Source organism: Symphalangus syndactylus, chromosome 7 (genome assembly GCF_028878055.3).
Source record: "Symphalangus syndactylus isolate Jambi chromosome 7, NHGRI_mSymSyn1-v2.1_pri, whole genome shotgun sequence".
NCBI lineage: Eukaryota > Metazoa > Chordata > Mammalia > Primates > Hylobatidae > Symphalangus > Symphalangus syndactylus.
This window is the reverse complement of record NC_072429.2, coordinates 83,307,413-83,325,728: the sequence shown is the minus strand read 5'-3', so window position 1 is coordinate 83,325,728 and position 18,316 is coordinate 83,307,413. Positions and strand designations below refer to the sequence as shown.

At 34.7% G+C, this 18,316-nt stretch overlaps 1 protein-coding gene across 25 annotated transcripts in view; it reads right to left on the bottom strand.

Moving 5' to 3' along the window:
- The window catches only part of RALYL (RALY RNA binding protein like), a 728,119-nt gene that overhangs the window by 44,168 nt on the left and 665,635 nt on the right, over positions 1-18,316 (bottom strand). For all 25 annotated transcript variants that reach the window (XM_055286644.2, XM_055286654.2, XM_055286638.2 and 22 more), the window contains one exon: positions 9,801-9,914. In XM_055286644.2, the coding sequence (XP_055142619.1) occupies positions 9,801-9,914 (114 nt within the window). The remainder of the gene's footprint in view (positions 1-9,800; positions 9,915-18,316) is intronic.

Below are 18,316 nucleotides of genomic sequence, written 5' to 3'. Positions count from 1 at the left end.
GGAAGTCATTATCTGAATCGAGAGGAAAAAAGCTTTAATTATAATGGTATTGATTCATAGGAGTTTAACAAATACAATCAGCTTGTGCGTTAGTAATAGGTAGTCAACATAGCTTTTGTCATCATCTCAATGGGAAATATTATAATCACTAAACAATGATAGGTTCCATGAATAAAATCACACATGAAAGCACATCCTCTTTATTAAACTGTTGGTTCACAGTTTAATAGGCAGTTTTGATTCAGTAATTATGTTGCTGAAGTAGAGATAAAGCAACTTGTTCTTTTTTATGAATAATTATCTAATTTTACTTTTCTTAGAGATGAGTAATGTTGTTTAGTTTATTCTTAACTTTAAACAATTCTCTTTATTTGCATATAGTCATTTTTCTAGTCATCACTCTTTTTATTGTCAATGTGAGTGTGTGAGTGTGTATGTGTGTTTGTGTGTATGTGCATTTCTCTCTCTGCCACTAAAGCTTCTTTGGGGCAGAAACATTTTTATTATTCATCTTTGTTTACCTGGTAGCTAACTCAGACCCTTAATCACAAATTAAGTGTTTGCTGAATATATTAATGACTTGTGGAATCAACTAATGAGAATAAATATCAAATGTGTCAAATTGATTTCAGTTAAAGTGACAGTTGAATTTTGCACACCATGGTAACAAAAATATAAATCCAAGATAACTTAAAAAGAAACAAAACTGAAAAACCTCCTTGCCACATTCTACATGACAATCCCATACACAAAGTCAAAGTAAAATGTGAGGTCTGAAATTTTCTGGGAAGAAAATTGTTTGTGTTTATATTGACAAGTCTTCAAGAGAAAAATGAAATGTGAAGTCTTCCAGTGCTTATTGGAGGAGGGCTGCCTTTGAACACTGGCATCTTTTGGAGTCTCTGTTGGCTTCTTTAAGTCAGAGTGATGGATGACCATAGCACTTCTTTTGTGAAAAGAGAAATGAGTATTAGGTTTTATTTAAAGAGTCAATTAGAAACCAAAAAGCCAACAGCTTATGTAAAAAGACACCTCTAAGACACCTACATTATGGATTACAAAAAAAAAGGTTTATAATGGCTACAAGTTAGTGTGTGCTTATGAAGTGCTGACCATGTAAGATTCATTTACTTTAGTCCTTGAAATATACTGCAATGTAGGCTTATTTATCATTTTACATATGGGGAAACTGAGGCACAAATAAGTGCTCATGGTCACACAGTAATAAGTGCAAGAGCTGGAATTCCAAGTTAAAATTTCCGATCTTATAACCTTGGCTGTTTTCTAATACATCTCTAAAAAAAGAAGGCCTAATTTGACATACCAAGGGAATACTTCGAATCTCTTCAATAACCAATTTTAAGTTCAAGAATGAAGAAGTCTGTTTAGCTAGGGGCACATGTTCTAGTTAGCTAAACAATGACTATCAAAGGAAAAGAAGTACAAATTACAGTTAAGTATTTCTGTTTAAGGGAAAATGCCTAAGGCTTCAAAAAGCCATGAAAGAAAAGAATTTAATATTAAATTCCAATCCTCATATTCAAATATTTTTTCTGCACATCTCATCTCTACTTCAAAAAGCTATCTATGATTCAGAAAACAAGGTAGAATTGTTGGGATTTATGTTCAAAGCATTTTTATTAAATTGAGTTTGCTGCATAGCTATTATCATTAATATAACTACGAAAATTGGTCGAGTTGGCAATTAAGTTTTTTGACATGCTGGTTTAATTGCTAGACAATTGCTAGCTGAATTGTACTTAGCAGATGGTTGGAAAGAATGTTGATACAAAAACAGTCACATTATTCACTAGAGCCAAGCTAGTATCCTTGAATCATTGTTTTTGCATACTAGTATAAACTGTATTTTAAGAAAAATTTTATATTACAACACCTGTATATAGTATGAATTTAACTCAATGGTTCCAATAAATGCCATTTAGAAAAATGCAACTTATTATGGATGGTATTACTATCAACCACATAAACATCAGGAAAATTACATAGAATGTTTTTAGATGAATATATTAGTTATGTAAGTACATTTTTGGAGGAAATGGCTTCAAAGTTGTTCACATGAAATACCCTAGATTGTTGAGATGACATAAATGCAACATAAATCATTTAAAAATTACTGGCATATACTTGTCTTTACTTAAACCTAATAATGGTTTTAGTAGAGATATTATTTTCCCCATTTAATAGGTTTTATAAGTACTTTTCCAAATTTCATTCAGCTAGTGAGCTAAACTAGGTCTCTAGTGGGATGTGAACCTAATTTTGTTTTATTCCTGTCTGGGACCTTAGATAATGTAAATCTGTTTTCCACAAGGAAGATGAATTGGGGAGGAAACAAACCAGAAGTGGAGACCAACTAAAAGGTGATTTTTAGGGGCACATGAAAATGTCCTAACTGATTTGTGGTCATGGTTGTATCACTTGGTAAAATTACTAAGTCATTGAATTATACTCTTGAAATGAGTAAATTTTATTCTATGTAAAATATACCTCAATAAATTTGTGTAAAAAATAAGATGAATGCAACAGAACATGTGAGAGATGATGAGGGTTTGCGTATTGGCGTTATCTTTAGGAAAATAGAGAGAAAGGGTGAAATATATACCAAAGGTAAGATTTGGCAACACTGCTATGGTAGGAATAGAGGATAATGTTGAGACTGGCAATTTGATGGATAGGATTTATATAATAGTGATGACAGAGATGGGGTACAGAGGAGTATATCTAGGTAGGAAAGTGAGGAGAAACAATTCCATTTTGAAAGACTGTGATTGAGTTATTCCCAAGATGGCTTCAATATTCCCCTTGACTTGACTAAACTACAGGTAGGTTTATTCCTGACCATAAGCCCTGGAGCATCGTTTCCTTAGAGTGTTTGCTTTAGCAAACTTACAATTATAAATTCTTTTTCTGCCCATTTGAGAGGCACATTTTCTGTAACCCAGGAATATTTTTTCTTAAGATTCAGGAGCTATCTCATAGACATGTTATCATTGAATAAGACAGGGCTATTGTCTTCCAGTCTCCTTGGGAGAGTAGCAGCCTAACTTTAATAAGAGCTAATTAGCAAACACAGATGGCGGCCAAATATGCTCCTCCAACATCCTCTAATACTTTTCCATTAGCTTGCTCCAGCATTCAAGAATCTGCCTGCCTTTAGCTCATTCTAGCATTCAAAAAATTATCCTGCCTTTTATTTTTTCAGGGTTGAGTTCAATTTTATCTCCTATTGCCATAGTCTTGAACAAAGCCTTCCTTGCTGCTTTTAATAAGTGTGCATGGCAATCTTGCCTTTACAGTTAACTGAGGGATAGCTACAGGAAGCACTCTGGTAAGCAGTTGAAAGGTTTGATCTAGTTGCTAAAGACAACTCAATGTCTTTTCTCCCCCTTATATTTAACTTCTTTAAAATGTTTAATTTTTGTACTCAAATATTTCTACAAGCTTGCTATGAAAAACAGCAGCTTTTTGTTCACCATTTCCAGCTCCTTAAAGACTTTCCACTCACTTGGCTGAATATTTTAAATACATGCACTCCTATCTCTAAATAATGTTTATATTGCTACTTGATCAGTTTTATGCACTATCTATCTGTTGACATTATCCCTAGGAAGCTGAGGATTCAGTTCTTGGTCCTACAATCCCCATTCACTTCCCATCTCTCTAGAGAATCCTATTGTAAATTGGATTTAATAAATTTTCAGTTTTTACATAATTTTTACTGTGAAAGTACTTTGTGCAGCTAAGCTGTTAGTACAGGATGAATACTTTTTCTTTCCTGAAGAATATTTTATTTTCTCTAGGATTAAAAATTGCTTCAGGTTTTAAAAATTAGTTCTCTATGTGGTTCTCTTTATGTACTTACACAAACTTACCCCTCCTTCCCAACCAATCCTCTTTCCCACCCAGTAGCTATTTCATCAATTTTGATGTCTTAAAAAATCTATCCCAGAGCTTTTGAGCAGTTCTGATCTGGACTCATTTCTTTCCAGATCTCTTGCACAGCTCATCTCCTAGGATCTCTGTTACCTCTATCTATCTTGAGAATTTCTTTTGTTTGTTGCTTTTAGAGTCCATGCTTTAGGAAAGCTCTGTTTTTCCTCCTTCTTGGTTTATCACTGTGTTTTGATGAAGTACTCTTTTTAGTACTTTTCAGAGAAAGGACATATTAAAACAGTTAATTGGAAGGCCATTAGGCTGAGATGGTTCCCGTGCCTTGGGTTCCCACATAGGTAAACTGAAACCCAACTCAGAATGAATGGAGATGACCTACGAAAACTGAAACTAAAGCTTATTCAGATATTCATCGTGTAATTAATTCTCATATCCTTCCCCTATTTTCCATTTCTGTTTTTTTTCCATTTCTGTTTTTTTTTCCATATTTTCTGGGAGAGTTTCTCCAATTTTGTCTTCCAATCATTGTATTGAGTTATTTATTTGTGCTATCATATGTTAATTTCTAAAAGCTCTTTTATCAGCGCTTTGAATACTCAGTTTTATAATTTTATGCTTTTATTACAGTATCTTCTCATTTCTCTGAGGGTATTAGTCAGTGGTTTTTTTTTTTTTTTTTTTCTTTTTGAAGTTTTATTCTTCCTGTATATGTTTGTTTCCTCTGACTTATTTTTTTTGGCACTTGCTTATTAAATATGTTCTTTGATCTGGTGATTCTTGTTTGTTCACATTAACAGTAGGGCATTAAAATATTGACTGGCAACTTTGTAAGTATAGAGAGATACTGTCTCTGTAGGTGGTCTGGCTGAGTGCTTCCTTAGTTGACCCTTTATCAGCATCTTTAAGTTTTTCCTCTTGGGCTGCTCATGCTCTCAAATGAAGACTCTTCTAGTGTCCTGACAGTGCTCTGGTAGCTGAGTCAGGGAGAAGGTGGGCTTTTCTACAGTAATTACGGAAACTTTCCCCCTCTCTGCTTTTAAGTGCTCTCAAGTTTCCTTATCGTCTACCAGCCCTGAGACTCACTGTTTTACCTTCACTAGAGGAAACTTCTCCAGCCTTCTTTCAAAGTGCAGTAGGGATAGCTGGAACATAGGAATCTGTTTCCTAAACAGACTTTCAACCATTTATTTTCCAGGGGAATATGATGCCTTGAATTCTGAGCTTTTTGGGAGTTTGTGATTAAAATTGGACTTGGATTTCTAGGATGTGCTAAATTAGGTATACCTCCTGTCCAGCTGGTAAACCGTTTCCTTGTTTTTAATGCAGCTTCAAGAGAGAACACTGCTCAATTCATGTGTTTAATTCATCATCTTTAACCAGAAGCATCACCAATTCAATCTGAAGTATCAATGAGAGCAGTAAGGTATTCAGAACAGAATAGTAGTCATGTTATAGGCTACAGCAGTCAGATCATATCTGGAGCAACACTTTCCGTTCTGAGCAACGTAATCTGTGTTGACAAACAACATAATGACTAGAGAAGAGAGACGGCAATAGTTTAAGGTGCAAAACCAAGTTAAATGAGAAGCAACTAAAGGAACCGTTGATATTTCCCTAGACCAAAAAGGCCTCTAAGATGCTGTGATCAAAATTTGAATGCAGTTAAGATGAATACCCATAGCCCAATGATATCAACTCTCTGTTCAAAGGTTTTGGAGGAGTGAGAATACTATAGCTCCCTTTAAATATATATGTGTGTGTGTGTGTATGTGTATATATATATATATATATATATATATTTGTTTTGAGATTGAATCTCGCTGTTGCCCAGGTTGAAGTGCAGTGGCGTGATCTCGGTTTACTGCAACTTCCACCTCCTGGGTTCAAGCAATTCTCCTGCCTCAGACTCCTGAGTAGCTGGGATTACAGGCATGTGCCACCACATCCGGCTAATTTTTGTATTTTTCGTAGAGACAGGGTTTCACCATGTTGGCCAGGCTGGTCTCGAACTCCTGACCTCAAGTGATCAACTTGCCTCAGCCTCCCAAAGTGCTAGGATTACAGGCGTGAGCCACTGCGGCCAGCCACTCCCTTTAAATACTTAATTGACTGTTGTATCACAAAGAATTAGACATGAAGTTTCTTTTCAGAGAACATAAAAGTGATAACTGAACCAAGTGAAAGCAAAATACATTTTGGCTCAGTGTAAGGAAAACCTACAATAGGAGTCTCAGACATCAATGTGAACAGGGACCAAGTAGATAATATAAAGACATGAACTGGCTGGATAAAGATATTAGCAAACTGAAAAGTGCATGCCATGTGTAGAGTGATTGAGTAGCAGTATTGAAAAGTTCAATATTTTCAAAAGAACTCATATCTTGAGATTTGTTTACAATACTCCAATTTTTGGACATTAATTTATTTTTGAAAATTTCATCTCTTATACCAAACATATGGGTAGGATGAATTTATCTTGTGGGACTCCTGCTTGTAACCTCTCTAAGACGTAAGTCTAACATCCCAATGTTATCACTGGAATTGTCCCAGTCAAACTTGGCTGCTCATGTATCAGGAATAACAGTGAGAATAAAATTGAACTAAATAATGTCTAATTGCCTTTTCACTTCAGAAAGTCTGCACTTGAAATGTAATTTTTTAAAAAATGTAGTTACCCATGGAGTAACTGTGCCATTGCATGATATCCAGTCTTTACTTTTTCTTCTTGTGCTTTTCACTGTTTTGGGTCACTTAACATCTTTGCGTAAAGCATGTAATTTGTGCTATGCATATGTGGCAACTTATATGCAGCTCTTTTAAAAGAATCATCTAAGAATGAGGCAAAATTGCTGGCCAAACTGATTTTAAGTGTTACTTGTGGTTTTCTATAATCTACATAGTCACTATATCCGCAAAGAAGTTGTGTGATATAATGGAAAAAATAATATATGCATGGTGGATTCACAGTAATCACAGTTTTAGAAGCCAGCATATACATTTGAGGCCATAACCCATTCCTCTAGTTTACCTTTGAAAGTCTTGAGACCTAACAGAGTTAAATGACTTGCTAAGTTGTGCCCAGTACATAATACCTGGTGTTGGGTAGAGTTAGGGAAGAGAAGACATGATCTTGTTCTGAGGAACTTAACCATCTCAAATGACAGGACACCACACACACATCTATTTGAGCAATTTAAGGTATAGAAAATCCAAAGTAATGTACTGAGAGCTTAGGAGTTACTTCCAAAAAAAAAGACACTATGGAACTTGACCTCAGGCACAGCTCATGTTGTGTGTCCTTCCCCACGCTTTCCGATTCTCCATCTCCTTCCTGCCATTACTTCTGTGCTGGAAAATTTCACTATCAAATAACTAATAGTAAATTAGGAGTGAGAAATTTATGAAAGAGTAATAATGAAGAGTAAATGCTAGCTACCAAGTAATTAGCTTTCAACTAATTAAGCATTATAGTGACTGTCCCCTTGAATAAGGAGCCATTGAGCATTTTAAAATGAATTTTAGTGCATTTCACTCCACTTTCCATAAGGTAGTGTTAATTCTTTCCAAGCAACCCTGATTTCTTTTCATGAAGAAAATATAGTAAAATATATAAAACATGTATCTTTTATTTCTATAAATACAGACACTATCCAGGAAACAATTACTAAAAGAATGGAGTTACAAATTAAATTAATTCATTTTCTTCATAAAAAGTTAAGTTAAAGACATAAATATGACATAAATATCAAAGGACTAAGTCTTATTATTTTAAAAGCAACTGTCTCACGACTGGAAAAGTTTAAACATGTTCGAAAGTAAGTGACATCTCATGAAAAAAAGATGCAAGCTTTGAATTTTAGTGTTACATTTCTAAATGATCTTCCAAAAAGATATGTGGAAGGTATTAGTCATTGCAGCGAACCGAAAGGTACATTATGATGGAATAAGGATCACATTTTTCTCTTTGAGGTGATTTATATTTAAATGAGTTCTCCATAATCCTTTAAACTGAAGTGCAAATTGGTTATCAAAGTCCTTTGCTGTAAGGGTTGTTTTACATAATAATGAATTTTACAGAGTTCCTCAAAGGGAAATATTGATTTAGGCAACATGACAGAATATTTCAGGTACAGTAACAGTTCAGTGCCATAGACAGCATGTAAAAACTTTCTAAAATCTATTTTTTTTATTAAAAAGTATAGGCAAGTATGCCTTTCTGAATTGGAAATACATTTGTGGCAGAAATCTTTAATTAAGAAAGATTCATTTAATCTATCATTCCTCATCTACCTTAACAAGTGTTAGTGTGAGTCGACCATGTGCTAGGTACATGGCTTGTGTTTTTTAAAAATGGGCTGTATGAAAGTAGGACGAAATGTCCATTTGCCTGTACATGGGTGTGTTGCTACTAGTCCTTGATGACTCCAATTATTATATTTTTAACTCTGTGCTATGTAGTTTACATATGCTACTTTGTTCATTACTCACCATGTGAGGCAGCCATCAGTATCATTTTATAAATGAGAAAACTGTGTATGTGGTATATAATGATTTGAACCAGAGTTCATTTCTCTCATCCATTATGCTACACTACCACCTCAAATCTGCTTCTTTCCATTCTTGAGCCCTATATGGCTCACCGCCAAGGGTACGCTCCAACCCTCACCCCAGTGATATGAGTCAACAAACTGACAGGCTCCTGTGTGTGGTAGCTCAGGGGCCCTAGGTCCCCATGAGTTCTCATCATTTAGGTGTCACCCAGATAGCCTTACTTTAGTGAAATCCTGGGACAAAGCTCTGAGGAGAACCTGAGATTGGGGCTGTAAATGGGAAAGGGCGCTAAATTCAGTTACAAGCCCTGAGTTTGAAACCAAGGTCTATCACTAACTAGATATACAGGTCTAGGAAAATCGATTTACTTTCCTGAGCCTTTGTTTTCTCATCTGCAAAATGAAGAGGTTGGATTTATCAAGGGCTTTCACACTTTATTATTTATTTATTTATTTAATAAGAAGTGGAACTCTTCCAGCAAATTAAGTCTTATGTTGAATGCCAGTATCTAGAACAGATACAGGGAAGTTACACTGGTCAGAGCAAGGGCTGGGATTCGAAGAGGCATAAATCTTGTCTACCTACTGGATCTCTTCCTAATCCCTATCTTAACTCCAAGGAGGCTTCTGAGGCATCTAAAGCCTTGTAGAACACACTTTTCAAACTGTGGCCTACTTCTAAGTTTATACCAGTTCTCATATACTTGTGACTCAAAAAATATCTGTAGCCATATGAAAAGAGCATTAGGCTGGTACTAGAAAGGAGCTGGGTCAGGGCTGATAATTCCAATGACAGAGGCTATTAAATTGTAAAATATATAATCATAGAACTTGGCCTGTGGTTAGCCAGGTGCATGCTCTTAGTCTTGATGTTCCTGAACTTCGGTACTGAAGTCTTTCAGGGTGGCAGCAAAGGCAGGAGTTGGGCATTATAATAATTGTTGAAACCTGTCAAATTTTGCTGCAGTTAATTTAATTATATATGAATATTATGTTAGCCTGATAGCATTATTCTGTTAATTGATTTTATTTTCTGAAAGGTTGCTTGATATTGAGATAAACTTTCAACTGTGACTCAACTACTACTGATTATTCCATCAAAACACTTTTCCTTGCCTTTTATTTTTAGTATGAATCTTAGAAGAATTAGTTCATGTTCTCTAAAAGAAAAAAAAATCACATTTTATTATTGCAACTCTTGGCTTAAAGACATTGTTGGCATATCTGTATTAAATGCTGTTAAACTCAGCCAGTGTCTTCCTGGCCCTGTACTGCCTCTGTGATTGACAACGTTTCACTGGTTCAATTCTGACCTGTCTGTGATCACAGATCACTTACCTGCCTCCGCCTTTTGCTGTTTCTCAATCTTCTCCAGGCGCCCTAGCAAGGAGTCAATTTTAGTTTTGATCTGGGTTAATTCTTTCTTGATGGTCTGTAACTCATCTGATTTCACTGGAAAGGAGAAAGAAGGAAGAAAACAACAGAGCATCAAATGCACCATAACTCACCTAGGACTGAACTCACAGGGACCTCGTATTTTCTCAAGTCTGTGTCAAATCACATAGGACATTTTTCAATTTTATCAACTTCACATTACTTCTAGTGATCCTGGAATACTGGATGATTTTGCCAATTACAAATACAGATTCTCAGTGACATGAGCATTTAATCTTAAATCTTTTGACTGAGGGTTATGGAAATGGATAATGGAATTAAGAAATATTTTTTAAAATAACCAAATGATACGAAATTAAATTTTAGGAAATAGAGTAAATCTTCAATGTGAGAGGGATTCAGATGAAGCAATAATTAAATCATGACAGATACTACTTTGAGGAACTATGTTGTAATATATATTTCAGCAGTCAATGATATTTTAATCCAGCTCCTTGGAGATTGATGGAAACCAGGATATACAATTTATCCTTTAAAGAAAATGTCTTAGATGCGAGAAAACTCTTTCCAGCTCACTCAAAGTTGCTATGAAGCTTCAGTTTTTCTAAATAAAACTAAGGCAGTGAGTTGTACATGCCTCCCTCTAAGCCCTGGGCTTGATGGAAAGGAAAATCACAGAAGTTCTCACTGATAATTTCAATAGTAGTAGTTCCCATTCTAGATTTTTAGAGTTTAGTACAGTTTCAAAGAAAACAAGTGGAGACTAACGTAAGACTGGCAACTTTTAATTTTGCCAAGTATGGAAGTGAAAAACAACAATAAATAGCCTACTATTGACTACAGTAATTATATTATAAGGGAAAAAGGCTTAAGGAAAGAACAATCTCATATTTCAAAGACAGTTCTTTAAATGAAATATGTTTATATTTGTAAAAAATTTACTGCACTGTCCTTATTTTTCTGAAAACCATTTCAATATTATCAACTTCTCATTACTTCTAGTGATCCTGGAATACTGGATGATTTCGCCAGTTACAAATAGGGATTCTCAGTGACACGAGCATTTAATCCTAAATCTTTTGACTGAAGGGTATGCAAATGGATAATGGAATTTAGAAATATTTTGAATCCACAACAATCAGAGATGAAAGATTTTAAAGCTATTACTATGGAACAGCTATACCTGTCTCCATGCTTTTATTAGGTGGACTGGCAGTATTCACACCTCATTCAAGAGCCAAGTTTCAAGATCTTGGACACTTATTTGATTCCAGTCTATTTATCTTCTGTCTCTTTTCCTTCTGGTTTCTAATAATCTCAGACTAGATATTCCCCAGAAATTTCTGAGGAAATTAGAGTGTTTAGCTTGATTCTTTAGTCTTCAGACTTTTTTGAAAAAATAAAAACAAAATGCAATTTATGTTTGCTTAAAATAGAACTATTTGTCGATTAAGATAAATGATATAATATATATGATATATTATGGATCATAAACACTAAGTCTCAAGGGAAGAACAGATTTTTATATAAAAATGAGAAAACTTTTCCCATTGTCAAATCAGATTTTTTTAAAAGCAGACTTTTATTTACAATGCAAAGTAGTTTGCAAAATAAAAACTGCAAGAAGCATGGGCCCTCTGGAGTATCTCTCTGAGGAACGACTAAACTGAAAGTAGAACAGTGTATAATAGAGAATCACTCCTCATGTCAATTACTTCAAAGACATCAAAGTACCATTGTGGAATTGCAGCTAAATTTGAAAAACATCATCTGTCACAATTGCAAATTGATTTTGCTTTGAAGAGTGGTACTCATTCCTTTGATGAAAGCATATGTAGTTTTACTTAAATGTATCAAATTTAATAGAAAATATTTTATCTTATAACATTAGATTTCAATGCAGGAGAAATAAATAGGACTATGGCTGAAAACTAACAGAATATATTTCTTAGCAACTAGAGCTACTCCTTAGCCCAGGAATGCAGTTGACTAATTTTAATTTATGTATTGCCTTAAAAAACATAAGCCAATAAACCACTACTACTCCACTTTATTGAAACTACATTAGAAAACAATATAGACTCATCTGGCTGGAACTTAGAAGTCTCCAGGGAGCCAACGTTTCGTTTAAGGGTAGACTCACGTCTAGCACTGAAAGAACATCTTTCAGATCTCAGCTGGATTATTGTGGAATTTGGGTCTAATGAGTTAATGTTACTCAAGAAACAATGTTCAAATGTAACACAGAAGTCTGGAGAGATCCTGTCAGTTCTTTCCTGGACCCTAACAGGAAATGTTAAAGTGAGCCTCTAACCCTATACAGGCTGCTCAGTTCCCTCTTAGAATGGGGGGCAGCAAAGGCTCATCTAGGTCCTGCAAAGCAGGCTCTACAAATACTCTTGGCTGACTCTTGAGCAATTGTAGAAGTTGTTTCCTCATCACACTTCAATATCTCAGTGCTGTCCCTGGGAGAAGGCTTGCCCCTTACCTTGTCCAATTGGCCTTAGTCCACTTTCACTTTTCTTCATGCAGAGTCACTATCTATCTATATATGGGGTATGGTTTTGTGCTATTACAGGTGGTTTCTAGATGGAATGCCTGGGATGAACCTCCTCTATCTCTCATGTACTGCTCTAACTCTCTTCTGCTTTTGTTTTCTACTTTTTCCCCTCCTGTTAACAACTTCTCTCCTGCACAGTGAATTATACTAAATCCTTATTTTTGCTTACTATTCTCTAGTAGTTGAGCGTATATACATACATTACAGATATTTTAGAAGACATTGGTAATACTATTTTCGCAGGAAAAACCTCTTTTGCTCTTTTTCTCTAGATAAATTTTACCACAAAAAAAATCTTGTCAAAAATTATACACAAACATGGTAAAACCCTGTCTCTACTAAAAATACAAAAATTAGCTGGGCATGGTGGCATGCACCTGTAATCCCAGCTACTTGGGAGGCTGAGGCAGAGAATTGCTTGAACCCAGGAGACAGAGGTTGCAGTGAGCTGAGATCGTGCCACTGCACACCAGCCTTGGTGACAGAGTGAGACTCTGTCTCAAAAGAAAAAATAAATTATACACAAAAGCAAACATACTGTCATAATAAAACTCTCTGGTTGGTTTGTTGAGGACAACTTACTCTTCTATGAGTGATTATAGGGCTTGAATTTAGAATTACCAAACAAAATCAGCAAAGTGATAAATTAAAAAAATTACAAAGTTCCTAGGACAAATTACTTCAGCTGATTTTTAGGCAGGAAGAACGCTAGAGAAATAGAAGTCAGGTTGCATCACTATCACTGTAGTATCTTTGTTTTAAAAAATAAGTCACATTAAGTCATTTCAGATCTGCTCTCTCTATAGAGTTCATGGATTTGGTGATAAATGTTATTACATTCTGATACAGTTGACAAAATGATTGTGCCTTCTGCTGTGACATGAGATATAATCCAAAAGGAATATTAGGCACATGGGATGATATCATCTGTCTATATAAAACTCTGTGCATTTCTGACTTACATGGTAAAAAAATGTTTCAATTTATTTTAATCATCTTTGGGTTAAGTCTATTCAGGGTAAATAAAGAAGCTTCAGCTAACTGTCTAGATCCATGGTTCTTAACATGGTAATTTTGCTCTGCAGGAGAGATTCTGCTGTGTCTGGAGACATTTTTGCTTGTTATGACTTGGAGGGGGTGGTGCTACTGGCTTCTAGTGAGGATTTAGTCTGCTCAGTATCCTACAATGCACAAGATAGCCCACACCACATCACAGAATTATCTGATCCCAAATCCCCATCATGCCAAACTATTGAAACCCTGCTCTAGATAATTATATAACCTCTCTTACCAATACCATGCTTCCTATCAACTATTTCGAAAACTGAAAAATGTTTGTAATCATGTGGACTTTGACAATAAATCACATTAATTTGTTATTTATTTTCCCCAGCCATTAATACATTATTTGAATGTCCAAAACAAAGAAATAAATATAATTTGCATATCACTTAATTTATAAATCAGTTTTAAATACAGTATTTCAACAGTAAAGAATCTGAGAATCTGATGATGTACATGATTTTCCCAAAGTCATGTGATATGCACAGATAAGAGTTTAGGCTCAAAACTAGATGTTCTTACTTTCAATTCTACACTTTTTATTGTGCCATGCAGCTTCAGTTGATGTGAAAAATACGATCAAGGAATCACTGTGTTTAATTCAATAATATTCAGAAAAAGAAAAGGAAGGTTTCTGGAAATCTTTATCATGATCACTTCAACACCTCCACTCTGCTTCCATCTGTCCCTGTCTTTGTATATATATAAATATCCTATAATAAGAAAATGAACAACTGGCCTGAAGTTATAGGACAGGTGATACCCTTGTAACATAATACATAATACAAATTTTTAAGCTAATTTAATATGAAGAGGCTAATTTGCTAGTCTTGGAAATAGTTTTCAAAGGCCAAACTTTAAAGTATTTTGCTAAAATAAATTGCAGCAACTGGTTATCACCCGCCCCATAGATGAAATTTCCTAGAACAGGGAATTACATATATATGCATATGTATGTATTCATAATGCTTATGCCTACATACATCTATATCCATTCTTTCTATATTTTTAGAAAGAAAATGAAATGGAGAATGAGTGGATTTTATTCAGTAAGTATTCATTAAATACCTACTATCTGCATCTGTTCATCTTGCATTTCATTAGAAGCTGCAAGTGTATCATTTAATTTATTCCCAATATGCAAATCAGAATTGTTAAACTTACTTTTGGATTTGAAGAGTGAATATTAGAGAAGTTAAGTAATGTGTTTAAGATTGCTTAGCAGGTTGGGCATAGTGGCTCAGCCTATAATCCCAGTGCTTTAGGAGGCTAAGGCAGGAGAGTTGCTTGAGCCAGGAGTTTACGATCCGCCTGGGCAACATGCTGAGATCCCTATCTCCACAAAAAATAAAGAAATTAGCCAGCCATGGTGGTATGCGCTTGTATTCCTAGCTCTTCAGGAGGCTGAGGTGGGAGGATAGCTTGAGTGCAGGAGTTTGAGGTTACAGTGAGCTATTCGATCATGCCACTGCATTCCAGCCTGGGTGACAGAGTGATACTCTATTTATTTCTAAAAAATTTTTAAAAATATTCTTTGAAAAGATTGCTTTAGCCAATGGGCAACAATTCAAGTTTAGAGTGGGCTGCCTGACTCCAAAGCCATGGGTATTTAGGTCCTACCCTCCTACCCCCCACTGCCCATCATGGTGAACTGCCTCCTTGGTCTCACGGACTCTATAACTAGTGACAGACAAGAAACATGTAAGTAAGTAATTTATTATTATACATATAAAATACAAAAAAATGAGAAATAGTAAAAATCTTCTGTTACTTGATATTGAAATTATCTCCCATTTTTAAATTTTCTGGTCCCCCCTGCCCCCAACCAGATATAAGTGCCTGAAAATGAAAGATAATGTCTATTTTGTCTACAGAATAGTTCCTCAGGGCTCATGTCTATTTCATCAATGGAAAATTAGTACCTGTCTGTGTTAGGTGCTGATTAATTGAACTTGTATCAGCTATGTGGGCAAAGAGAAAAGATAAATTAGTTTTGATGATAACTGATTGTGAAAATAGTCATAAAAGAATGAGTTTTTGAGTTATGACTGAAAAGATACTTTAGATTTCAGCAAGCAAAAGCAGGCTTCTAAGTAACAGAAGTAGCAGATCTCAAATCATATAGCTTGAAAATACACATCATACTGATTTCTTTCAGACCCTGGAGTGTAGGCCAAAATTTGTCCCCTTGTTTCACCGACTGATGCAACATATTCTGTAACTAATTTTCTCTGAGCTGTAGCATTTCTAAAGATGTGGTTCAAAGTCAACTATAAAATGTATGACAAAAAGTAAAATGCAAAAAGCAAAAATAATAGTGATGTCACATTTCACAAATGTTTAAGAGTATAATCTGTAAAAAGCATAATTAACTTGAATGAATTTGTAATTGAAAATAGAAAGATTAGATGTGCATACAAATAACTATGACATGAAGCAGAAAAGTGTAAGTCCCATAATAAAAAAAATGAACAACTGGATTGAAGTTAGAGGACAGGTGATGCCCTTGTAACATAGAGGGGTCTAAACTTGTCCTTATAACAAGAAGAAATTTATTAGACAAGACACACAAAGAGAGAAAACAGTGTGAAGACATGGGGAGAAGATGGTCATCTACCAGTCAAGGAGAGAGGACTGACACAGATCCTTACCTCGCAGCCATCAGAAGGAACCAAGCCTTCTGACACTTTGATCTCCAACTTTCAGCCTCCATCATTTTGATAAAATAAATTTCTGTTGTTTAAGCCACCCGAACTGTAGTACTTTGTTATGGCAGCCCTCGCCAACTAATGCCACCCATCATATAGATGTCCTAAAATATCATTTTGAGCAGGCAGCACTTTGCTGAGAATTTTTTATCTTGGCCCTGCATGAAATCCAAACCCTTTAATATGCTGCACAGTTTTTCATTATCCTTTTACCCAATTTTATATCTTGTTTAATAATAATGTCCTCAGTTTATTAACTGACATTCCTAGTAGTAAATCTTTACTTCAGATAATAAGTTATTATTTTTACTGTCACAGTATTATCTATTGAGGCTTTTATATTAGCTGACAGTGTTCTAAGAGCTCTGCATGTGCTAGCTCATTCAATCCACAACTCTACAGAGAAGGCAGTAAGATTATCATTCCCATTTTATAGATGAGGAAACTAAGGCATAGCAAGCAAGTACCTTGCTGCAAAACACACATAATAAATGGCTGAGGCACTATTGGATTCTAGGTTCAGCAATTTCATATTTCATGCTCTTAACTGCCATAATAATAATAGTAGTAGCAATAATTAACCTCATTGAACATTACTACGTGCCTAAGCATTTTATATGCATGCGTAATTTAATTCTTACAATAACTATCGGATACACAGTATATTATTTTCAAATTCCAGGTAGAAATTAGAGGTATATAGGGGTTAAAGAATTTCCCCAAGACCACCGTCGTAGTATACTATGGAACAGACTCCACTCCAAGCGATCTGACAGGAAAGCCTCTGTTCTTCTCCACCCAGATCCTGTCTCCCAGAAAGCAAGTATCTCTCATTCTATCTTTCCGAATCCACCGGCTCTCCTAAACTCAATTCAAAATCCCCTGTTAAGCCTTCTCTAACCTTTACGGCCAATAGACGTTCTCTCTTTAAAAATCTCTAAAGCAGAATATACTTTCCCTAGGATAGTGGATGGATGGGAATGTGTAATGATATGTTGCTGAGTATTAATATTATTTCTCTGGTTGATGCTTTATCTCTGTATTTCAATCACATACTTTTGAGGGGAGGAACCCAACATAAGAAATCCTTCTTAGCATTGGGGATAAGTTCTCAATTTTAACTTTAATTGAACTGTCTTTAATTTCCTGTTAGATGCTTCAGGGCATTTATATTAGTTTGTCACCTATTCTGTCACTGAAAGTGCATTGACAGGTCCCCAAAGGCATTCAAACTTACTAGAGTCTTTCTTGTTAGACATTAGAATTTAAATTAATTCTTTAAAGAAATTGATTTGATCGAATTTTTTTCCAGAGGGCATCAATTTTTCCACTAAGAAACTACAGCTAAAGCTCACTGATATTCATGTTTTCACTTTTGTAAAATGCTAATCTGCAATATCACATTTTCTTTATTTTATGACTCTATGATGTCAGGACAGGACAAGTTGATTAAAAAGTTTTAGTTCAATTTGATCTGAAAAGGGACAGAAATACCTAGTGGCAATCTATTTAAAGCAATTCATTTTGAATGCTTACCAGTATTCATTTTTGGTAAATTATCACATTAATATATTTTTCTTTACATAGTTTTCTCCTTAGCAGAATTCAGTCATATTACAAATTCTGAAATAAGAAATGACAAATTATCCAAGCTATAACATTAATTTCCTCTTCTGAACTTACCAAACCATTAAATGCTAGAAACGGCTATTAATTAAAGAGTAAGATATAAACCTTAGTAAATCTTTATTCAAATTATATCAATATTAACATAGTATATTTTAAACTTCACTGATACTTTTCATTTGTGATTTGAGTTAGAAATTTTTGTTATTTCCAGAAACCAACCTAATTATAAAAAGTACTATAAATTAATGAATATTTATACATGCACATATATATTTTATTTACATATATGTATACATAATGTAATCTGCCAATATGCTCCTAAAAAGAATATTAAATCATGATTCTAGTTATGCTTGCCAGTGAATTATAAATTTTTATTAATGTTTCACTAAAGTAACAGTAATCAACAGTTAGCTTTTGTGACTTGAGCTCTAAATGTATAGAACTATATGAAATGAATAGAATAGATCAGTCTGTTGTCTTTCTATAATAACAGGGGG